Source organism: Myxine glutinosa, chromosome 11 (assembly GCF_964187855.1).
Source record: "Myxine glutinosa chromosome 11, kmMyxGlut1.1, whole genome shotgun sequence".
Taxonomy (NCBI): Eukaryota; Metazoa; Chordata; class Myxini; order Myxiniformes; family Myxinidae; genus Myxine; species Myxine glutinosa.
The window spans coordinates 27,459,678-27,484,608 of NC_136271.1; the positions used below are offsets into that span (position 1 = coordinate 27,459,678).

At 47.2% G+C, this 24,931-nt stretch overlaps 1 protein-coding gene across 2 annotated transcripts in view; it reads left to right on the plus strand.

Moving 5' to 3' along the window:
• Positions 1 to 24,931, plus strand: part of LOC137436521 (laminin subunit beta-2-like) — a 205,141-nt gene that overhangs the window by 16,563 nt on the left and 163,647 nt on the right. For both annotated transcript variants that reach the window (XM_068130383.2, XM_068130382.2), the window contains exon 4: positions 3,916 to 4,039. In XM_068130383.2, coding sequence (XP_067986484.2) covers positions 3,916 to 4,039 — 124 coding nt within the window. The remainder of the gene's footprint in view (positions 1 to 3,915; positions 4,040 to 24,931) is intronic.

Here is a 24,931-nt window from a genome sequence, read left to right on the forward strand (position 1 = left end):
CCGTCGGCACCGGGGTGAACCTCCGGGCGGTCTCCTGCAGTGCGGAGCGCTGCTGCGCCGCGGACCATGGTGCCGTGGAGTCGGGGAGGAACTCGCCCGCCACCCGCAGCGGTTGTCCGAAGACCAACTCCGCCGTGGATGCGCGCAGGTCGTCCTTGGGCGCCGTCCGGAGGCCCAGCAGGATCCAGGGTAGCCTGTCGACCCAGCCGCCGTCGTGGAGGGTGGCCCGGAGCGCGGCCTTCAAGGAGTGGTGGAAGCGATCGCACAGGCCATTGGCCTGGGGGTGGTAGGCCGTGGTGCGGTGCAGCTGGATGCCGAGCCCCCACGCGACCGCCCCCCAGAGCTCCGAGGTGAACTGGGGGCCGCGGTCGGACGAGATGTCCGAGGGGGCGCCGAACCGGGCAACCCAGGTGGCGATGAACGCCTGCGCGACGTCCGCCGCCGTCGTCGCCGCCAAAGGCACGACCTCCGGCCACCGGGTGGTGCGGTCCACCATGGTGAGGACGTGGGTGAAACCCCGCGAGGGGGGCAGAGGTCCCACCAAGTCCACGTGAACGTGGTCGAACCGACGTTCGGGCACCGTGAACGGGGCCAACGGGGCCTGGGTGTGGCGGTGCACCTTCATGCGCTGGCACGCGAGGCACGTCCTGGTCCAATCATGGACGGCCTTCCGGAGGCCATGCCAGACGAACTTGTTGGCGACCAGCCTCTGGGAGGCCTTCGTGCCCGGGTGGGACAGGCCGTGGATGGCGTCAAAACCCGGCGCTGCCAGCCCGCGGGCACGATGGGGCGAGGCCGCCCGAGGGATACGTCGCACAAGAGGGCCGTGCCCGCGCCGTCGAACGGCACCTAGGTGACGCGGCGGTCCGCAAGGCCTGGACGTCGGGGTCGGCGGTCTGGTCCGCCGCCATCTGGGCATAGTCGATCCCGAGGTGGACCGCGTGGGCGACGGACCGGGAAAGGCAATCCGCCACCGGGTTGTCCTTTCCCGCGACGTGCCGGATGTCCGTCGTGTACTCGGACACGGCCGAGAGGTGACGCTGCTGCCGGGCCGACCACGGCTCGGCGACCTTAGCCATCGCGAAGACCAGGGGCTTGTGGTCGACGAAGGCCGTGAACGAATGGCCCTCGAGCAGATGGCGGAAGTGCCGGACCGCCAGGTGGAGCCCGAGCAACTCGCGGTCGAAGGTGCTGTACCGGAGTTCGTGCGGGCGAAGCTGCCGGCTGAAAAACGCCAGCGGTTGCCAAGCGCCACGCACCCATTGCTCGTGCACCGCGCCCACCGGGTAGTCTGACGCGTCGGTGGTGAGGGCGATCGGTGCATCGAGCGCCGGGTGCGCGAGCATGGTGGCGTTAGCCAAGGCGAGCTTCGCGCCCGCGAACGCCGCGTCCATCTGCTCGGTCCAAACAACGTCACCTTTGCCCGGCTTCTGCCGGAGGGCCTCGTGCAGGGTGCGCAGGAGCTGGGCGACGCGGGGCAGGAAACGGTGGTAAACGTTCACCATGCCCAGGAACTCCTGGAGCCCCCTGATCATGCGGGGGCGCGGAAACCCCTTGACCGCCTCCACCTTTGCCGGTAAGGGGGTGGCCCCGTGCCTGGTGACGCGGTGCCCCAAAAAGTCGATTTCGGCGACGCCGAACCGGCACTTGGCGGGGTTTCCGATCAGGCCAAGCTGGCCCAGGCGTTCGAAGAGCGTGCAGAGGTGGCGGAGGTGTGCTTCGCGGGACGCGCTTGCGACGAGGATGTCATCCAGGTAGACGTAAATGCAAGCCAAGTCGCGCAAGACGCTGTCCATCAACCGTTGGAACGCCTGAGCCGCATTCTTCAACCCGAACGGCATCCGAAGAAACTCGAAGAGGCCGAATGGTGGAATGATGGCCGTCTTCGGTATGTCCTCCGGCCTGACAGGGACCTGGTGGTATCCGCGGATGAGGTCCACCTTAGAAAAGAAGGACATTTTCGCCAACCGGGCGGAAAAGTCCTGAATGTGAGGGACCGGGTAGCGGTCGGGGGTGGTGGCATCGTTGAGGCGGCGGTAGTCTCCGCACGGCCGCCATCCCCCGCCGGGCTTCGGCACGATGTGCAGTGGCGACGCCCAAGCGCTCTTGGAGCACCGTACGATGCCCAGCTGCTCCAGCATAGCGAACTCTGCCTTCGCCACCGCGAGCTTCGTCGGCTCGAGGCGGCATGCCCGGGCGTAGACCGGTGGCCTGACAGTGGGGATGTGATGCTCCACCCCGTGCTTGATGGCCACCGCCGAGAAGGTGGGCCGTGTGAGGGCCGGGAAGCTGGCGAGGAGGCGGGTGAACTCGTCCGCTGCCGGAAGCGTACAGGCCAACCTCGCCGGGACCGAACCGCTCAGCAAGCCGCTTGGCAAGCCGCTCGGTGAGCCGCTCAGGGAGCTGCCAAAAGAACTGGTCAGCGTGCAAGCCAGCGAGCTGAACGTTTCGGCCTGGACGAGGCGTCTGTTCTTCACGTCCACCAACAACCCATTTGCACATAGGAAGTCCGCACCGAGCAATGCCATGGGCACGCTGGCGGTTACGAACGTCCATTGAAAGCGTTGCCCTCCGAACCGCAGGGAGAGGCAGCGCTTCCCGAATGTGCGTATGGGTGTACCGTTGGCTGCAAGCAACGCGGGGCCCAGGCCCGCGGTTCACTTGTCGGATGTGGAGGCGGGGATAATGCTCACCTGTGCGCCCATGTCGCAGAGGAAGCGATGCCCGGACAAGGTGTCCGTGACAAAAAGGAGGCTGCCGGAATGGCCGACGCTCAGGGCCGCTACCGAGCGTCGGCTTGGTAGTTTCCCGACTTGCCAAACGAGCGCGGCGGCCAACAATTCCTAGCCTTGTGGCCAAATCTGGTGTGGAAACGGCACCAGGTTTGCGGCGGAGGCGGAGGCCGCGGTTTTCGCGGTGGTGGTGGGCGGGGCGTGGCGGTGGCCATGCGGTGTGCATCGGCATCAGCCTCGGGAACCACGAGGTGTGCATCAGCATCAGCCTCGGGATCCGCGACGGCCGCACCGACTCTCGCCCGTGTGTCACAAGCCGCGAAAAACTTGTCGGCCTCGACGGCCAGAGCGCGGGGTTCATTTATTTTGGAACCGGGCAACGCGAGGCATACCTGTGCCGGCAGCTGGCGTAGAAAGAGCGTCCGGAATAAAAAATCCGGGGCTTTGTCACCCAGCAACAACAGCATGTGATCCATCCACACCGATGGTCGTGTGTCGCCGAGTTCGGGAAGGTCCAGGAGGCGGTCGGCCCGTTCGCACTCCGTGAGGCCGAACGTGGCGATGAGGAGGCGCTTGAGCGCCTCGTACCTGTGGTCGGCCGGTGGGTTCCGCAGGACGGACACGACTCGGGCGGCTGTGCCGGGCCCGAGGGCGGCGATGACATGGTAATAACGCGTCTCATCCGCCTTTACGCCTCGAAGTTGGAACTGTGCTTCGGCCTGCACGAACCATACCTCGGCCTGAGCTTCCCAAAACTCAGGGAGCTTCACCATGACCGCGTTATTTGACATTGGCACGTTCTGTTGGTCAGCGGCGGCTGAACCAGCGTCGAGGTCACCAGTGAAGTGCGGTGCTATGCACACGACTTGTTTGCCAAGAAGATAAGCAACAACACGGGTAACCAAAAAGAGTCTTAATTACAAAGCTCAACTATAGCACTGAAGTGCTCGGGGCTGCACGCCCCGTGTATATCCCGAGGCCACGCCTACCCCTCGGGCGTGTCCGACACCCTCTTGGTGCGCGGAATGATGTCACCGCGCCAGCGAGCCATCGTGTCCGCCACAGTATACTCTAATCTCCATCCTTCTTAATCTACTAACATATACTCTAATCCTTCTTTATCTAAATTTAAATCTATGTACTTATGTAAATTTATCTAAATCTATGTTGCTTTTTTTTTCAGAACAAGAATATGTGTTCCATATGCGATTCCCGGAGACATAACGCTGAGACCAGCCATCGGATCCAAAATGTGGTGCCATCATTTTCCTCGGGTCCAGTTAGGACATGGTGGCAGTCGGAGAATGGTGGGCACATACCTCAAAATTTCCATGCACATGCCTCAATATCTCCAGGCACATACCTCAATATCTCCATGCACATACCTCAATATCTCCATGCACATACCTCAATATCTCCATGCACATACCTCAATATCTCCATGCACATACCTCAATATCTCCATGCACATACCTCAATATCTCCATGCACATACCTCAATATCTCCATGCACATACCTCAATATCTCCATGCACATACCTCAATATCTCCATGAACATACCTCAATATCTCCATGCACATACCTCAATATCTCCATGAACATACCTCAATATCTCCATGCACATACCTCAATATCTCCATGCACATACCTCAATATCTCCATGCACATACCTCAATATCTCCATGCACGTCCCTCAATATCTCCATGCACATACCTCAATATCTCCATGCACGTCCCTCAATATCTCCATGCACATACCTGATGTCAGGGCAGGAATTTGTAAATTTGTGAGGGTGCCACACAGGAAGTCGGGGCAGGAATTTGTAATTTTGTCAGCGTGCCCCACAGGAAGTCAGGGCAGGAATTTGTAATTTTGTCAGGGTGCCCCACAGGAAGTCAGGGCAGGAATTTGTAATTTTGTCAGGGTGCCACACAGGAAGTCAGGGCAGGAATTTGTAATTTTGTCAGCGTGCCACACAGGAAGTCAGGGCAGGAATTTGTAATTTTGTCAGAATGCCACACAGGAAGTCGGGGCAGGAATTTGTAATTTTGTCAGTGTGCCCCACAGGAAGTCAGGGCAGGAATTTGTAATTTTGTCAGGGTGCCCCACAGGAAGTCAGGGCAGGAATTTGTAATTTTGTCAGAATGCCACACAGGAAGTCAGGGAAGGAATTTGTTATTTTGTCAGAATGCCACACAGGAAGTCAGGGAAGGAATTTGTAATTTTGTCAGAGTGCCACACAGGAAGTCAGGGCAGGAATTTGTAATTTTGTCAGAATGCCACACGGGAAGTCATGGCAGGAATTTGTTATTTTGTCAGGGTGCCACACAGGAAGTCAGGGCAGGAATTTGTTATTTTGTGAGGGTGCCACACAGGAAGTCATGGCAGGAATTTGTAATTTTGTCATGGTGCCACACAGGAAGTCAGTTCAGGAATTTGTAATTTTGTCATGGTGCCACACAGGAAGTCAGGGCAGGAATTTGTAATTTTGTCATGGTGCCACACCGGAAGTCAGTTCAGGAATTTGTAATTTTGTCATGGTGCCACACAGGAAGTCAGTTCAGGAATTTGTAATTTTGTCAGGGTGCCACACAGGAAGTCAGTTCAGGAATTTGTAATTTTGTCCAAGGTGCCACACAGGAAGTCAGGGCAGGAATTTGTAATTTTGTCCAAGGTGCCACACAGGAAGTCATGGCAGGAATTTGTAATTTTGTCATGGTGCCACACAGGAAGTCAGTTCAGGAATTTGTAATTTTGTCCAAGGTGCCACACAGGAATTCAGGGCAGGAATTTGTAATTTTGTCATGGTGCCACACAGGAAGTCAGGGCAGGAATTTGTAATTTTGTCCAAGGTGCCACACAGGAAGTCATGGCAGGAATTTGTAATTTTGTCATGGTGCCACACAGGAAGTCAGTTCAGGAATTTGTAATTTTGTCCAAGGTGCCACACAGGAATTCAGGGCAGGAATTTGTAATTTTGTCATGGTGCCACACAGGAAGTCAGTTCAGGAATTTGTAATTTTGTCAGGGTGCCACACAGGAAGTCAGTTCAGGAATTTGTAATTTTGTCCAAGGTGCCACACAGGAAGTCAGGGCAGGAATTTGTAATTTTGTCCAAGGTGCCACACAGGAAGTCATGGCAGGAATTTGTAATTTTGTCATGGTGCCACACAGGAAGTCAGTTCAGGAATTTGTAATTTTGTCCAAGGTGCCACACAGGAATTCAGGGCAGGAATTTGTAATTTTGTCATGGTGCCACACAGGAAGTCAGGGCAGGAATTTGTAATTTTGTCCAAGGTGCCACACAGGAAGTCATGGCAGGAATTTGTAATTTTGTCATGGTGCCACACAGGAAGTCAGTTCAGGAATTTGTAATTTTGTCCAAGGTGCCACACAGGAATTCAGGGCAGGAATTTGTAATTTTGTCAGGGTGCCACACAGGAAGTCATGGCAGGAATTTGTAATTTTGTCATGGTGCCACACAGGAAGTCATGGCAGGAATTTGTAATTTTGTCAGGGTGCCACACAGGAAGTCATGGCAGGAATTTGTAATTTTGTCATGGTGCCACAAAGGAAGTCAGGGCAGGAATTTGTAATTTTGTCATGGTGCCACACTGGAAGTCAGGGCAGGAATTTGTAATTTTGTCATGGTGCCACACAGGAAGTCATGGCAGGAATTTGTAATTTTGTCAGGGTGCCACACAGGAAGTCATGGCAGGAATTTGTAATTTTGTCATGGTGCCACACTGGAAGTCATGGCAGGAATTTGTAATTTTGTCAGGGTGCCACACAGGAAGTCAGTTCAGGAATTTGTAATTTTGTCAGGGTGCCACACAGGAAGTCATGGCAGGAATTTGTAATTTTGTCAGGGTGCCACACAGGAAGTCAGGGCAGGAATTTGTAATTTTGTCCAAGGTGCCACACAGGAAGTCATGGCAGGAATTTGTAATTTTGTCATGGTGCCACACAGGAAGTCATGGCAGGAATTTGTAATTTTGTCATGGTGACACACAGGAAGTCATGGCAGGAATTTGTAATTTTGTCAGGGTGCCACACAGGAAGTCAGTTCAGGAATTTGTAATTTTGTCATGGTGCCACAAAGGAAGTCATGGCAGGAATTTGTAATTTTGTCATGGTGCCACACAGGAAGTCAGTTCAGGAATTTGTAATTTTGTCATGCTGCCACACAGGAAGTCATGGCAGGAATTTGTAATTTTGTCAGGGTGCCACACAGGAAGTCAGGGCAGGAATTTGTAATTTTGTCATGGTGCCACACAGGAAGTCAGTTCAGGAATTTGTAATTTTGTCATGCTGCCACACAGGAAGTCATGGCAGGAATTTGTAATTTTGTCAGGGTGCCACACAGGAAGTCAGTTCAGGAATTTGTAATTTTGTCCAAGGTGCCACACAGGAATTCAGGGCAGGAATTTGTAATTTTGTCATGGTGCCACACAGGATGTCATGGCAGGAATTTGTAATTTTGTCAGGGTGCCACACAGGAAGTCATGGCAGGAATTTGTAATTTTGTCATGGTGCCACACTGGAAGTCATGGCAGGAATTTGTAATTTTGTCAGGGTGCCACACAGGAAGTCATGGCAGGAATTTGTAAATTTGTCAGGGTGCCACACAGGAAGTCATGGCAGGAATTTGTAATTTTGTCATGGTGCCACAAAGGAAGTCAGGGCAGGAATTTGTAATTTTGTCATGGTGCCACAATGGAAGTCAGGGCAGGAATTTGTAATTTTGTCATGGTGCCACACAGGAAGTCATGGCAGGAATTTGTAATTTTGTCAGGGTGCCACACAGGAAGTCATGGCAGGAATTTGTAATTTTGTCAGGGTGCCACACAGGAAGTCAGTTCAGGAATTTGTAATTTTGTCAGGGTGCCACACAGGAAGCCATGGCAGGAATTTGTAATTTTGTCATGGTGCCACACTGGAAGTCAGGGCAGGAATTTGTAATTTTGTCATGGTGCCACAAAGGAAGTCAGGGCAGGAATTTGTAATTTTGTCATGGTGCCACACTGGAAGTCAGTTCAGGAATTTGTAATTTTGTCATGGTGCCACACAGGAAGTCATGGCAGGAATTTGTAATTTTGTCATGGTGCCACACAGGAAGTCATGGCAGGAATTTGTAATTTTGTCAGGGTGCCACACAGGAAGTCATGGCAGGAATTTGTAATTTTGTCAGGGTGCCACACAGGAAGTCAGTTCAGGAATTTGTAATTTTGTCAGGGTGCCACACAGGAAGCCATGGCAGGAATTTGTAATTTTGTCATGGTGCCACACTGGAAGTCAGGGCAGGAATTTGTAATTTTGTCATGGTGCCACAAAGGAAGTCAGGGCAGGAATTTGTAATTTTGTCATGGTGCCACACTGGAAGTCAGTTCAGGAATTTGTAATTTTGTCCAAGGTGCCACACAGGAAGTCAGGGCAGGAATTTGTAATTTTGTCCAAGGTGCCACACAGGAAGTCATGGCAGGAATTTGTAATTTTGTCATGGTGCCACACAGGAAGTCAGTTCAGGAATTTGTAATTTTGTCCAAGGTGCCACACAGGAATTCAGGGCAGGAATTTGTAATTTTGTCATGGTGCCACACAGGAAGTCATGGCAGGAATTTGTAATTTTGTCAGGGTGCCACACAGGAAGTCATGGCAGGAATTTGTAATTTTGTCATGGTGCCACACTGGAAGTCATGGCAGGAATTTGTAATTTTGTCAGGGTGCCACACAGGAAGTCATGGCAGGAATTTGTAATTTTGTCATGGTGCCACACAGGAAGTCATGGCAGGAATTTGTAATTTTGTCAGGGTGCCACACAGGAAGTCATGGCAGGAATTTGTAATTTTGTCATGGTGCCACAAAGGAAGTCAGGGCAGGAATTTGTAATTTTGTCATGGTGCCACACTGGAAGTCAGGGCAGGAATTTGTAATTTTGTCATGGTGCCACACAGGAAGTCATGGCAGGAATTTGTAATTTTGTCAGGGTGCCACACAGGAAGTCATGGCAGGAATTTGTAATTTTGTCAGGGTGCCACACAGGAAGTCAGGGCAGGAATTTGTAATTTTGTCATGGTGCCACACAGGAAGTCATGGCAGGAATTTGTAATTTTGTCATGGTGCCACACAGGAAGCCATGGCAGGAATTTGTAATTTTGTCATGGTGCCACACTGGAAGTCATGGCAGGAATTTGTAATTTTGTCAGGGTGCCACACAGGAAGTCATGGCAGGAATTTGTAATTTTGTCAGGGTGCCACACAGGAAGTCATGGCAGGAATTTGTAATTTTGTCAGGGTGCCACACTGGAAGTCATGGCAGGAATTTGTAATTTTGTCAGAGTGCCACACAGGAAGTCATGGCAGGAATTTGTAATTTTGTCATGGTGCCACACAGGAAGTCATGGCAGGAATTTGTAATTTTGTCATGGTGCCACACAGGAAGCCATGGCAGGAATTTGTAATTTTGTCATGGTGCCACACTGGAAGTCATGGCAGGAATTTGTAATTTTGTCAGGGTGCCACACAGGAAGTCAGTTCAGGAATTTGTAATTTTGTCAGGGTGCCACACAGGAAGTCATGGCAGGAATTTGTAATTTTGTCAGGGTGCCACACAGGAAGTCAGGGCAGGAATTTGTAATTTTGTCATGGTGCCACAAAGGAAGTCAGGGCAGGAATTTGTAATTTTGTCAGGGTGCCACACAGGAAGTCATGGCAGGAATTTGTAATTTTGTCAGGGTGCCACACTGGAAGTCAGGGCAGGAATTTGTAATTTTGTCAGGGTGCCACACAGGAAGTCAGTTCAAGAATTTGTAATTTTGTCCAAGGTGCCACACAGGAAGTCAGGGCAGGAATTTGTAATTTTGTCCAAGGTGCCACACAGGAAGTCATGGCAGGAATTTGTAATTTTGTCATGGTGCCACACAGGAAGTCAGTTCAGGAATTTGTAATTTTGTCCAAGGTGCCACACAGGAATTCAGGGCAGGAATTTGTAATTTTGTCATGGTGCCACACAGGAAGTCATGGCAGGAATTTGTAATTTTGTCAGGGTGCCACACAGGAAGTGATGGCAGGAATTTGTAATTTTGTCAGGGTGCCACACAGGAAGTCATGGCAGGAATTTGTAATTTTGTCATGGTGCCACACAGGAAGTCATGGCAGGAATTTGTAATTTTGTCAGGGTGCCACACAGGAAGTCATGGCAGGAATTTGTAATTTTGTCATGGTGCCACAAAGGAAGTCAGGGCAGGAATTTGTAATTTTGTCATGGTGCCACACTGGAAGTCAGGGTAGGAATTTGTAATTTTGTCATGGTGCCACACAGGAAGTCATGGCAGGAATTTGTAATTTTGTCAGGGTGCCACACAGGAAGTCATGGCAGGAATTTGTAATTTTGTCAGGGTGCCACACAGGAAGTCATGGCAGGAATTTGTAATTTTGTCATGCTGCCACACAGGAAGTCATGGCAGGAATTTGTAATTTTGTCAGGGTGCCACACAGGAAGTCAGGGCAGGAATTTGTAATTTTGTCATGGTGCCACACAGGAAGTCATGGCAGGAATTTGTAATTTTGTCAGGGTGCCACACAGGAAGTCAGGGCAGGAATTTGTAATTTTGTCATGGTGCCACAAAGGAAGTCAGGGCAGGAATTTGTAATTTTGTCAGGGTGCCACACAGGAAGTCAGGGCAGGAATTTGTAATTTTGTCATGGTGCCACACTGGAAGTCAGGGCAGGAATTTGTAATTTTGTCATGGTGCCACACAGGAAGTCAGGGCAGGAATTTGTAATTTTATCAGGGTGCCACACAGGAAGTCATGGCAGGAATTTGTAATTTTATCAGGGTGCCACACAGGAAGTCAGGGCAGGAATTTGTAATTTTGTCATGGTGCCACACAGGAAGTCATGGCAGGAATTTGTAATTTTGTCATGGTGCCACACAGGAAGTCATGGCAGGAATTTGTAATTTTGTCATGGTGCCACACAGGAAGTCAGTTCAGGAATTTGTAATTTTGTCATGGTGCCACACAGGAAGTCAGTTCAGGAATTTGTAATTTTGTCAGGGTGCCACACAGGAATTCAGGGCAGGAATTTGTAATTTTATCAGGGTGCCACACAGGAAGTCATGGCAGGAATTTGTAATTTTATCAGGGTGCCACACAGGAAGTCAGGGCAGGAATTTGTAATTTTGTCATGGTGCCACACAGGAAGTCAGTTCAGGAATTTGTAATTTTGTCAGGGTGCCACACAGGAAGTCAGTTCAGGAATTTGTAATTTTGTCATGGTGTCACACAGGAAGTCATGGCAGGAATTTGTAATTTTGTCATGGTGTCACACAGGAAGTCAGTTCAGGAATTTGTAATTTTGTCATGGTGCCACACAGGAAGTCAGGGCAGGAATTTGTAATTTTGTCAGGGTGCCACACTGGAAGTCAGGGCAGGAATTTGTAATTTTGTCATGGTGCCACACAGGAAGTCAGGGCAGGAATTTGTAATTTTGTCAGGGTGCCACACAGGAAGTCAGTTCAGGAATTTGTAATTTTGTCAGGGTGCCACACAGGAAGTCAGTTCAGGAATTTGTAATTTTGTCATGCTGCCACACAGGAAGTCATGGCAGGAATTTGTAATTTTATCAGGGTGCCACACAGGAAGTCAGTTCAGGAATTTGTAATTTTGTCATGGTGCCACACTGGAAGTCATGGCAGGAATTTGTAATTTTGTCAGGGTGCCACACAGGAAGTCATGGCAGGAATTTGTAATTTTGTCATGGTGCCACAAAGGAAGTCAGGGCAGGAATTTGTAATTTTGTCATGGTGCCACACTGGAAGTCAGGGCAGGAATTTGTAATTTTGTCATGGTGCCACACAGGAAGTCATGGCAGGAATTTGTAATTTTGTCATGGTGCCACACAGGAATTCAGGGCAGGAATTTGTAATTTTATCAGGGTGCCACACAGGAAGTCATGGCAGGAATTTGTAATTTTATCAGGGTGCCACACAGGAAGTCAGGGCAGGAATTTGTAATTTTGTCATGGTGCCACACAGGAAGTCAGTTCAGGAATTTGTAATTTTGTCATGGTGTCACACAGGAAGTCATGGCAGGAATTTGTAATTTTGTCATGGTGTCACACAGGAAGTCAGTTCAGGAATTTGTAATTTTGTCATGGTGCCACACAGGAAGTCAGGGCAGGAATTTGTAATTTTGTCAGGGTGCCACACTGGAAGTCAGGGCAGGAATTTGTAATTTTGTCATGGTGCCACACAGGAAGTCAGGGCAGGAATTTGTAATTTTGTCAGGGTGCCACACAGGAAGTCATGGCAGGAATTTGTAATTTTGTCATGGTGTCACACAGGAAGTCAGTTCAGGAATTTGTAATTTTGTCATGGTGCCACACAGGAAGTCAGGGCAGGAATTTGTAATTTTGTCATGGTGCCACACAGGAAGTCAGTTCAGGAATTTGTAATTTTGTCCAAGGTGCCACACAGGAAGTCAGGGCAGGAATTTGTAATTTTGTCCAAGGTGCCACACAGGAAGTCATGGCAGGAATTTGTAATTTTGTCATGGTGCCACACAGGAAGTCAGTTCAGGAATTTGTAATTTTGTCCAAGGTGCCACACAGGAATTCAGGGCAGGAATTTGTAATTTTGTCATGGTGCCACACAGGAAGTCATGGCAGGAATTTGTAATTTTGTCATGGTGCCACACTGGAAGTCATGGCAGGAATTTGTAATTTTGTCAGGGTGCCACACAGGAAGTCAGTTCAGGAATTTGTAATTTTGTCCAAGGTGCCACACAGGAAGTCAGGGCAGGAATTTGTAATTTTGTCCAAGGTGCCACACAGGAAGTCATGGCAGGAATTTGTAATTTTGTCATGGTGCCACACAGGAAGTCAGTTCAGGAATTTGTAATTTTGTCCAAGGTGCCACACAGGAATTCAGGGCAGGAATTTGTAATTTTGTCATGGTGCCACACAGGAAGTCATGGCAGGAATTTGTAATTTTGTCATGGTGCCACACAGGAAGTCATGGCAGGAATTTGTAATTTTGTCATGGTGCCACACAGGAAGTCATGGCAGGAATTTGTAATTTTGTCAGGGTGCCACACAGGAAGTCATGGCAGGAATTTGTAATTTTGTCATGGTGCCACAAAGGAAGTCAGGGCAGGAATTTGTAATTTTGTCATGGTGCCACACTGGAAGTCAGGGCAGGAATTTGTAATTTTGTCATGGTGCCACACAGGAAGTCATGGCAGGAATTTGTAATTTTGTCAGGGTGCCACACAGGAAGTCATGGCAGGAATTTGTAATTTTGTCATGGTGCCACACTGGAAGTCATGGCAGGAATTTGTAATTTTGTCAGGGTGCCACACAGGAAGTCAGTTCAGGAATTTGTAATTTTGTCAGGGTGCCACACAGGAAGTCATGGCAGGAATTTGTAATTTTGTCAGGGTGCCACACAGGAAGTCAGGGCAGGAATTTGTAATTTTGTCATGGTGCCACAAAGGAAGTCAGGGCAGGAATTTGTAATTTTGTCATGGTGCCACACTGGAAGTCAGGGCAGGAATTTGTAATTTTGTCATGGTGCCACACTGGAAGTCATGGCAGGAATTTGTAATTTTGTCATGGTGCCACACAGGAAGTCATGGCAGGAATTTGTAATTTTGTCAGGGTGCCACACAGGAAGTCATGGCAGGAATTTGTAATTTTGTCATGGTGCCACACTGGAAGTCATGGCAGGAATTTGTAATTTTGTCAGGGTGCCACACAGGAAGTCAGTTCAGGAATTTGTAATTTTGTCAGGGTGCCACACAGGAAGTCATGGCAGGAATTTGTAATTTTGTCAGGGTGCCACACAGGAAGTCAGGGCAGGAATTTGTAATTTTGTCATGGTGCCACAAAGGAAGTCAGGGCAGGAATTTGTAATTTTGTCATGGTGCCACACTGGAAGTCAGGGCAGGAATTTGTAATTTTGTCATGGTGACACACAGGAAGTCATGGCAGGAATTTGTAATTTTGTCATGGTGCCACACAGGAAGTCATGGCAGGAATTTGTAATTTTGTCAGGGTGCCACACAGGAAGTCATGGCAGGAATTTGTAATTTTGTCATGGTGCCACACTGGAAGTCATGGCAGGAATTTGTAATTTTGTCAGGGTGCCACACAGGAAGTTAGTTCAGGAATTTGTAATTTTGTCAGGGTGCCACACAGGAAGTCATGGCAGGAATTTGTAATTTTGTCAGGGTGCCACACAGGAAGTCAGGGCAGGAATTTGTAATTTTGTCATGGTGCCACAAAGGAAGTCAGGGCAGGAATTTGTAATTTTGTCAGGGTGCCACAAAGGAAGTCATGGCAGGAATTTGTAATTTTGTCATGGTGCCACACTGGAAGTCAGGGCAGGAATTTGTAATTTTGTCATGGTGACACACAGGAAGTCATGGCAGGAATTTGTAATTTTGTCATGGTGTCACACAGGAAGTCATGGCAGGAATTTGTAATTTTGTCCAAGGTGCCACACTGGAAGTCATGGCAGGAATTTGTAATTTTGTCATGGTGCCACACTAGAAGTCATGGCAGGAATTTGTAATTTTGTCCAAGGTGCCACACTGGAAGTCATGGCAGGAATTTGTAATTTTTCAGGGTGCCACACAGGAAGTCAGTTCAGGAATTTGTAATTTTGTCATGGTGCCACAAAGGAAGTCATGGCAGGAATTTGTAATTTTGTCATGGTACCACACAGGAAGTCAGTTCAGGAATTTGTAATTTTGTCATGCTGCCACACAGGAAGTCATGGCAGGAATTTGTAATTTTGTCAGGGTGCCACACAGGAAGTCAGGGCAGGAATTTGTAATTTTGTCATGGTGCCACACAGGAAGTCAGTTCAGGAATTTGTAATTTTGTCAGGGTGCCACACAGGAAGTCAGTTCAGGAATTTGTAATTTTGTCATGCTGCCACACAGGAAGTCATGGCAGGAATTTGTAATTTTATCAGGGTGCCACACAGGAAGTCAGTTCAGGAATTTGTAATTTTGTCATGCTGCCACACAGGAAGTCATGGCAGGAATTTGTAATTTTGTCATGCTGCCACACAGGAAGTCATGGCAGGAATTTGTAATTTTGTCAGGGTGCCACACAGGAAGTCAGGGCAGGAATTTGTAATTTTATCAGGGTGCCACACAGGAAGTCAGGGCAGGAATTTGTAATTTTGTCATGGTGCCACACAGGAAGTCAGTTCAGGAATTTGTAATTTTGTCAGGGTGCCACACAGGAAGTCAGTTCAGGAATTTGTAATTTTGTCATGGTGTCACACAGGAAGTCATGGCAGGAATTTGTAATTTTGTCATGGTGCCACACTGGAAGTCAGGGCAGGAATTTGTAATTTTGTCATGGTGCCACACAGGAAGTCAGGGCAGGAATTTGTAATTTTGTCAGGGTGCCACACAGGAAGTCATGGCAGGAATTTGTAATTTTGTCATGGTGTCACACAGGAAGTCAGTTCAGGAATTTGTAATTTTGTCATGGTGCCACACAGGAAGTCAGGGCAGGAATTTGTAATTTTGTCATGGTGCCACACAGGAAGTCAGTTCAGGAATTTGTAATTTTGTCCAAGGTGCCACACAGGAAGTCAGGGCAGGAATTTGTAATTTTGTCCAAGGTGCCACACAGGAAGTCATGGCAGGAATTTGTAATTTTGTCATGGTGCCACACAGGAAGTCAGTTCAGGAATTTGTAATTTTGTCCAAGGTGCCACACAGGAATTCAGGGCAGGAATTTGTAATTTTGTCATGGTGCCACACAGGAAGTCATGGCAGGAATTTGTAATTTTGTCATGGTGCCACACTGGAAGTCATGGCAGGAATTTGTAATTTTGTCAGGGTGCCACACAGGAAGTCAGTTCAGGAATTTGTAATTTTGTCCAAGGTGCCACACAGGAAGTCAGGGCAGGAATTTGTAATTTTGTCCAAGGTGCCACACAGGAAGTCATGGCAGGAATTTGTAATTTTGTCATGGTGCCACACAGGAAGTCAGTTCAGGAATTTGTAATTTTGTCCAAGGTGCCACACAGGAATTCAGGGCAGGAATTTGTAATTTTGTCATGGTGCCACACAGGAAGTCATGGCAGGAATTTGTAATTTTGTCATGGTGCCACACAGGAAGTCATGGCAGGAATTTGTAATTTTGTCATGGTGCCACACAGGAAGTCATGGCAGGAATTTGTAATTTTGTCAGGGTGCCACACAGGAAGTCATGGCAGGAATTTGTAATTTTGTCATGGTGCCACAAAGGAAGTCAGGGCAGGAATTTGTAATTTTGTCATGGTGCCACACTGGAAGTCAGGGCAGGAATTTGTAATTTTGTCATGGTGCCACACAGGAAGTCATGGCAGGAATTTGTAATTTTGTCATGGTGCCACAAAGGAAGTCAGGGCAGGAATTTGTAATTTTGTCATGGTGCCACACTGGAAGTCAGGGCAGGAATTTGTAATTTTGTCATGGTGCCACACAGGAAGTCATGGCAGGAATTTGTAATTTTGTCATGGTGCCACAAAGGAAGTCAGGGCAGGAATTTGTAATTTTGTCATGGTGCCACACTGGAAGTCAGGGCAGGAATTTGTAATTTTGTCATGGTGCCACACAGGAAGTCATGGCAGGAATTTGTAATTTTGTCATGGTGCCACACTGGAAGTCAGGGCAGGAATTTGTAATTTTGTCATGGTGCCACACAGGAAGTCATGGCAGGAATTTGTAATTTTGTCATGGTGCCACAAAGGAAGTCAGGGCAGGAATTTGTAATTTTGTCATGGTGCCACACTGGAAGTCAGGGCAGGAATTTGTAATTTTGTCATGGTGCCACACAGGAAGTCATGGCAGGAATTTGTAATTTTGTCATGGTGCCACACTGGAAGTCATGGCAGGAATTTGTAATTTTGTCAGGGTGCCACACAGGAAGTCAGTTCAGGAATTTGTAATTTTGTCAGGGTGCCACACAGGAAGTCATGGCAGGAATTTGTAATTTTGTCAGGGTGCCACACAGGAAGTCAGGGCAGGAATTTGTAATTTTGTCATGGTGCCACACTGGAAGTCAGGGCAGGAATTTGTAATTTTGTCATGGTGCCACACTGGAAGTCATGGCAGGAATTTGTAATTTTGTCATGGTGCCACACTGGAAGTCATGGCAGGAATTTGTAATTTTGTCCAAGGTGCCACACTGGAAGTCATGGCAGGAATTTGTAATTTTGTCATGGTGCCACACTGGAAGTCATGGCAGGAATTTGTAATTTTGTCCAAGGTGCCACACTGGAAGTCATGGCAGGAATTTGTAATTTTGTCAGGGTGCCACACAGGAAGTCAGTTCAGGAATTTGTAATTTTGTCATGGTGCCACAAAGGAAGTCAGGGCAGGAATTTGTAATTTTGTCATGGTGCCACACAGGAAGTCAGTTCAGGAATTTGTAATTTTGTCATGCTGCCACACAGGAAGTCATTGCAGGAATTTGTAATTTTGTCAGGGTGCCACACAGGAAGTCATGGCAGGAATTTGTAATTTTGTCATGGTGCCACAAAGGAAGTCATGGCAGGAATTTGTAATTTTGTCATGGTGCCACACAGGAAGTCAGTTCAGGAATTTGTAATTTTGTCATGCTGCCACACAGGAAGTCATTGCAGGAATTTGTAATTTTGTCAGGGTGCCACACAGGAAGTCATGGCAGGAATTTGTAATTTTGTCATGGTGCCACACTGGAAGTCATGGCAGGAATTTGTAATTTTGTCAGGGTGCCACACAGGAAGTCAGGGCAGGAATTTGTAATTTTGTCATGGTGCCACACAGGAAGTCAGTTCAGGAATTTGTAATTTTGTCAGGGTGCCACACAGGAAGTCAGTTCAGGAATTTGTAATTTTGTCAGGGTGCCACACAGGAAGTCAGGGCAGGAATTTGTAATTTTGTCAGGGTGCCACACAGGAAGTCAGGGCAGGAATTTGTAATTTTGTCATGGTGCTACACAGGAAGTCAGTTCAGGAATTTGTAATTTTGTCATGGTGCCACACAGGAAGTCATGGCAGGAATTTGTAATTTTGTCAGGGTGCCACACAGGAAGTCAGGGCAGGAATTTGTAATTTTGTCATGGTGCCACACAGGAAGTCAGGGCAGGAATTTGTAATTTTGTCAGGGTGCCACACAGGAAGTCAGTTCAGGAATTTGTAATTTTGTCAGGGTGCCACACAGGAAGTCAGTTCAGGAATTTGTAATTTTGTCAGGGTGCCACACAGGAAGTCAGTTCAGGAATTTGTAATTTTGTCATGGTGCTACACAGGAAGTCAGTTCAGGAATTTGTAATTTTGTCATGCTGCCACACAGGAAGTCATGGCAGGAATTTGTAATTTTGTCATGGTGCCACACAGGAAGTCAGTTCAGGAATTTGTAATTTTGTCCAAGGTGCCACACAGGAAGTCAGGGCAGGAATTTGTAATTTTGTCCAAGGTGCCACACAGGAAGTCATGGCAGGAATTTGTAATTTTGTCCAAGGTGCCACACAGGAAGTCAGTTCAGGAATTTGTAATTTTGTCCAAGGTGCCACACAGGAAGTCAGGGCAGGAATTTGTAATTTTGTCCAAGGTGCCACACAGTAAGTCAGTTCAGGAATTTGTAATTTTGTCCAAGGTGCCACACAGGAAGTCATGGCAGGAATTTGTAATTTTGTCCAAGGTGCCACACAGGAAGTCAGGGCAGGAATTTGTAATTTTGTCCAAGGTGCCACACAGGAATTCAGGGCAGGAATTTGTAATTTTGTCCAAGGTGCCACACAGGAATTCAGGGCAGGAATTTGTAATTTTGTCATGGTGCCACACAGGAAGTCAGGGCAGGAATTTGTAATTTTGTCATGGTGCCACACTGGAAGTCAGTTCAGGAATTTGTAATTTTGTCCAAGGTGCCACACAGGAAGTCATGGCAGGAATTTGTAATTTTGTCCAAGGTGCCACACAGGAAGTCAGTTCAGGAATTTGTAATTTTGTCATGGTGCCACACAGGAAGTCAGTTCAGGAATTTGTAATTTTGTCCAAGGTGCCACACAGGAAGACAGTTCAGGAATTTGTAATTTTGTCCAAGGTGCCACACAGGAAGTCATGGCAGGAATTTGTAATTTTGTCCAAGGTGCCACACAGGAAGTCAGGGCAGGAATTTGTAATTTTGTCAGGGTGCCACACAGGAAGTCAGGGCAGGAATTTGTAATTTTGTCCAAGGTGCCACACAGGAAGTCAGTTCAGGAATTTGTAATTTTGTCCAAGGTGCCACACAGGAAGTCAGGGCAGGAATTTGTAATTTTGTCCAAGGTGCCACACAGGAAGTCAGTTCAGGAATTTGTAATTTTGTCCAAGGTGCCACACAGGAATTCAGGGCAGGAATTTGTAATTTTGTCCAAGGTGCCACACAGGAAGTAAGTTCAGGAATTTGTAATTTTGTCCAAGGTTCCACACAGGAATTCAGGGCAGGAATTTGTAATTTTGTCAGGGTGCCACACAGGAAGTCAGGGCAGGAATTTGTAATTTTGTCAGGGTGCCACACAGGAAGTCAGGGCAGGAATTTGTAATTTTGTCAGGGTGCCACACAGGAAGTCAGGGCAGGAATTTGTAATTTTGTCCAAGGTGCCACACAGGAAGTAAGTTCAGGAATTTGTAATTTTGTCCAAGGTGCCACACAGGAAGTCAGGGCAGGAATTTGTAATTTTGTCCAAGGTGCCACACAGGAAGTCAGTTCAGGAATTTGTAATTTTGTCCAAGGTGCCACACAGGAATTCAGGGCAGGAATTTGTAATTTTGTCCAAGGTGCCACACAGGAAGTAAGTTCAGGAATTTGTAATTTTGTCCAAGGTGCCACACAGGAATTCAGGGCAGGAATTTGTAATTTTGTCAGGGTGCCACACAGGAAGTCAGGGCAGGAATTTGTAATTTTGTCAGGGTGCCACACAGGATGTCAGGGCAGGAATTTGTAATTTTGTCCAAGGTGCCACACAGGAAGTCAGGGCAGGAATTTGTAATTTTGTCAGGGTGCCACACAGGAAGTCAGGGCAGGAATTTGTAATTTTGTCATGGTGCCACAAAGGAAGTCAGGGCAGGAATTTGTAATTTTGTGATGGTGCCACACTGGAAGTCAGGGCAGGAATTTGTAATTTTGTCATGGTGCCACACTGGAAGTCATGGCAGGAATTTGTAATTTTGTCATGGTGCCACACAGGAAGTCATGGCAGGAATTTGTAATTTTGTCATGGTGCCACACTGGAAGTCATGGCAGGAATTTGTAATTTTGTCCAAGGTGCCACACTGGAAGTCATGGCAGGAATTTGTAATTTTGTCATGGTGCCACACTGGAAGTCATGGCAGGAATTTGTAATTTTGTCCAAGGTGCCACACTGGAAGTCATGGCAGGAATTTGTAATTTTGTCCAAGGTGCCACACAGGAAGTCAGTTCAGGAATTTGTAATTTTGTCATGGTGCCACAAAGGAAGTCAGGGCAGGAATTTGTAATTTTGTCAGGGTGCCACAGAGGAAGTCAGTTCAGGAATTTTTAATTTTGTCATGCTGCCACACAGGAAGTCATGGCAGGAATTTGTAATTTTGTCAGGGTGCCACACAGGAAGTCAGTTCAGGAATTTGTAATTTTGTCAGGGTGCCACACAGGAAGTCAGTTCAGGAATTTGTAATTTTGTCATGGTGCCACACAGGAAGTCATGGCAGGAATTTGTAATTTTGTCAGGGTGCCACACAGGAAGTCAGTTCAGGAATTTGTAATTTTGTCAGGGTGCCACACAGGAAGTCAGTTCAGGAATTTGTAATTTTGTCATGGTGCCACACAGGAAGTCATGGCAGGAATTTGTAATTTTGTCAGGGTGCCACACAGGAAGTCAGGGCAGGAATTTGTAATTTTGTCATGGTGCCACACAGGAAGTCAGTTCAGGAATTTGTAATTTTGTCAGGGTGCCACACAGGAAGTCAGGGCAGGAATTTGTAATTTTGTCATGGTGCCACACAGGAAGTCAGGGCAGGAATTTGTAATTTTGTCATGGTGCCACACAGGAAGTCAGTTCAGGAATTTGTAATTTTGTCATGGTGCCACACTGGAAGTCAGGGCAGGAATTTGTAATTTTGTCAGGGTGCCACACAGGAAGTCAGGGCAGGAATTTGTAATTTTGTCATGGTGCCACACAGGAAGTCATGGCAGGAATTTGTAATTTTGTCATGGTGCCACACAGGAAGTCAGTTCAGGAATTTGTAATTTTGTCATGGTGCCACACTGGAAGTCAGGGCAGGAATTTGTAATTTTGTCATGGTGCCACACAGGAAGTCAGTTCAGGAATTTGTAATTTTGTCATGGTGCCACACTGGAAGTCAGGGCAGGAATTTGTAATTTTGTCATGGTGACACACAGGAAGTCAGTTCAGGAATTTGTAATTTTGTCATGGTGCCACACTGGAAGTCAGGGCAGGAATTTGTAATTTTGTCATGGTGACACACAGGAAGTCATGGCAGGAATTTGTAATTTTGTCATGGTGCCACACTGGAAGTCATGGCAGGAATTTGTAATTTTGTCCAAGGTGCCACACAGGAAGTCATGGCAGGAATTTGTAATTTTGTCAGGGTGCCACAAAGGAAGTCATGGCAGGAATTTGTAATTTTGTCATGGTGCCACAAAGGAAGTCATGGCAGGAATTTGTAATTTTGTCATGGTGCCACACAGGAAGTCAGTTCAGGAATTTGTAATTTTGTCATGCTGCCACACAGGAAGTCATGGCAGGAATTTGTAATTTTGTCAGGGTGCCACACAGGAAGTCAGGGCAGGAATTTGTAATTTTGTCATGGTGCCACACAGGAAGTCAGTTCAGGAATTTGTAATTTTGTCATGGTGCCACACAGGAAGTCAGTTCAGGAATTTGTAATTTTGTCCAAGGTGCCACACAGGAAGTCAGGGCAGGAATTTGTAATTTTATCAGGGTGCCACACAGGAAGTCAGGGCAGGAATTTGTAATTTTGTCATGGTGCCACACAGGAAGTCATGGCAGGAATTTGTAATTTTGTCATGGTGCCACACAGGAAGTCAGTTCAGGAATTTGTAATTTTGTCATGGTGCCACACAGGAAGTCATGGCAGGAATTTGTAATTTTATCAGGGTGCCACACAGGAAGTCAGGGCAGGAATTTGTAATTTTGTCATGGTGCCACACAGGAAGTCAGTTCAGGAATTTGTAATTTTGTCAGGGTGCCACACAGGAAGTCAGGGCAGGAATTTGTAATTTTGTCAGGGTGCCACACAGGAAGTCAGGGCAGGAATTTGTAATTTTGTCATGGTGCCACACAGGAAGTCAGTTCAGGAATTTGTAATTTTGTCATGGTGTCACACAGGAAGTCATGGCAGGAATTTGTAATTTTGTCATGGTGCCACACTGGAAGTCAGGGCAGGAATTTGTAATTTTGTCATGGTGCCACACAGGAAGTCAGGGCAGGAATTTGTAATTTTGTCAGGGTGCCACACAGGAAGTCAGTTCAGGAATTTGTAATTTTGTCCAAGGTGCCACACAGGAAGTCAGCGCAGGAATTTGTAATTTTGTCCAAGGTGCCACACAGGAAGTCATGGCAGGAATTTGTAATTTTGTCATGGTGCCACACAGGAAGTCAGTTCAGGAATTTGTAATTTTGTCCAAGGTGCCACACAGGAATTCAGGGCAGGAATTTGTAATTTTGTCATGGTGCCACACAGGAAGTCATGGCAGGAATTTGTAATTTTGTCAGGGTGCCACACAGGAAGTCATGGCAGGAATTTGTAATTTTGTCAGGGTGCCACACAGGAAGTCATGGCAGGAATTTGTAATTTTGTCATGGTGCCACACAGGAAGTCATGGCAGGAATTTGTAATTTTGTCAGGGTGCCACACAGGAAGTCATGGCAGGAATTTGTAATTTTGTCATGGTGCCACAAAGGAAGTCAGGGCAGGAATTTGTAATTTTGTCATGGTGCCACACTGGAAGTCAGGGCAGGAATTTGTAATTTTGTCATGGTGCCACACAGGAAGTCATGGCAGGAATTTGTAATTTTGTCAGGGTGCCACACAGGAAGTCATGGCAGGAATTTGTAATTTTGTCATGGTGCCACACTGGAAGTCATGGCAGGAATTTGTAATTTTGTCAGGGTGCCACACAGGAAGTCAGTTCAGGAATTTGTAATTTTGTCAGGGTGCCACACAGGAAGTCATGGCAGGAATTTGTAATTTTGTCAGGGTGCCACACAGGAAGTCAGGGCAGGAATTTGTAATTTTGTCATGGTGCCACAAAGGAAGTCAGGGCAGGAATTTGTAATTTTGTCATGGTGACACACAGGAAGTCATGGCAGGAATTTGTAATTTTGTCATGGTGCCACACTGGAAGTCATGGCAGGAATTTGTAATTTTGTCCGAGGTGCCACACTGGAAGTCATGGCAGGAATTTGTAATTTTGTCAGGGTGCCACACAGGAAGTCAGTTCAGGAATTTGTAATTTTGTCATGGTGCCACACAGGAAGTCAGGGCAGGAATTTGTAATTTTGTCATGGTGCCACAAAGGAAGTCAGGGCAGGAATTTGTAATTTTGTCATGGTGCCACACTGGAAGTCAGGGCAGGAATTTGTAATTTTGTCATGGTGACACACAGGAAGTCATGGCAGGAATTTGTAATTTTGTCATGGTGCCACACAGGAAGTCAGGGCAGGAATTTGTAATTTTGTCAGGGTGCCACACAGGAAGTCAGGGCAGGAATTTGTAATTTTGTCATGGTGCCACACAGGAAGTCAGTTCAGGAATTTGTAATTTTGTCATGGTGTCACACAGGAAGTCATGGCAGGAATTTGTAATTTTGTCATGGTGCCACACTGGAAGTCAGGGCAGGAATTTGTAATTTTGTCATGGTGCCACACAGGAAGTCAGGGCAGGAATTTGTAATTTTGTCAGGGTGCCACACAGGAAGTCAGTTCAGGAATTTGTAATTTTATCCAAGGTGCCACACAGGAAGTCAGGGCAGGAATTTGTAATTTTGTCCAAGGTGCCACACAGGAAGTCAGGGCAGGAATTTGTAATTTTGTCATGGTGCCACACAGGAAGTCAGTTCAGGAATTTGTAATTTTGTCCAAGGTGCCACACAGGAATTCAGGGCAGGAATTTGTAATTTTGTCATGGTGCCACACAGGAAGTCATGGCAGGAATTTGTAATTTTGTCAGGGTGCCACACAGGAAGTCATGGCAGGAATTTGTAATTTTGTCAGGGTGCCACACAGGAAGTCATGGCAGGAATTTGTAATTTTGTCATGGTGCCACACAGGAAGTCATGGCAGGAATTTGTAATTTTGTCAGGGTGCCACACAGGAAGTCATGGCAGGAATTTGTAATTTTGTCATGGTGCCACAAAGGAAGTCAGGGCAGGAATTTGTAATTTTGTCATGGTGCCACACTGGAAGTCAGGGCAGGAATTTGTAATTTTGTCATGGTGCCACACAGGAAGTCATGGCAGGAATTTGTAATTTTGTCAGGGTGCCACACAGGAAGTCATGGCAGGAATTTGTAATTTTGTCATGGTGCCACACTGGAAGTCATGGCAGGAATTTGTAATTTTGTCAGGGTGCCACACAGGAAGTCAGTTCAGGAATTTGTAATTTTGTCAGGGTGCCACACAGGAAGTCATGGCAGGAATTTGTAATTTTGTCAGGGTGCCACACAGGAAGTCAGGGCAGGAATTTGTAATTTTGTCATGGTGCCACAAAGGAAGTCAGGGCAGGAATTTGTAATTTTGTCATGGTGCCACACTGGAAGTCAGGGCAGGAATTTGTAATTTTGTCATGGTGACACACAGGAAGTCATGGCAGGAATTTGTAATTTTGTCATGGTGCCACACTGGAAGTCATGGCAGGAATTTGTAATTTTGTCCGAGGTGCCACACTGGAAGTCATGGCAGGAATTTGTAATTTTGTCAGGGTGCCACACAGGAAGTCAGTTCAGGAATTTGTAATTTTGTCATGGTGCCACACAGGAAGTCAGGGCAGGAATTTGTAATTTTGTCATGGTGCCACAAAGGAAGTCAGGGCAGGAATTTGTAATTTTGTCAGGGTGCCACACAGGAAGTCAGTTCAGGAATTTGTAATTTTGTCATGGTGCCACAAAGGAAGTCATGGCAGGAATTTGTAATTTTGTCATGGTGC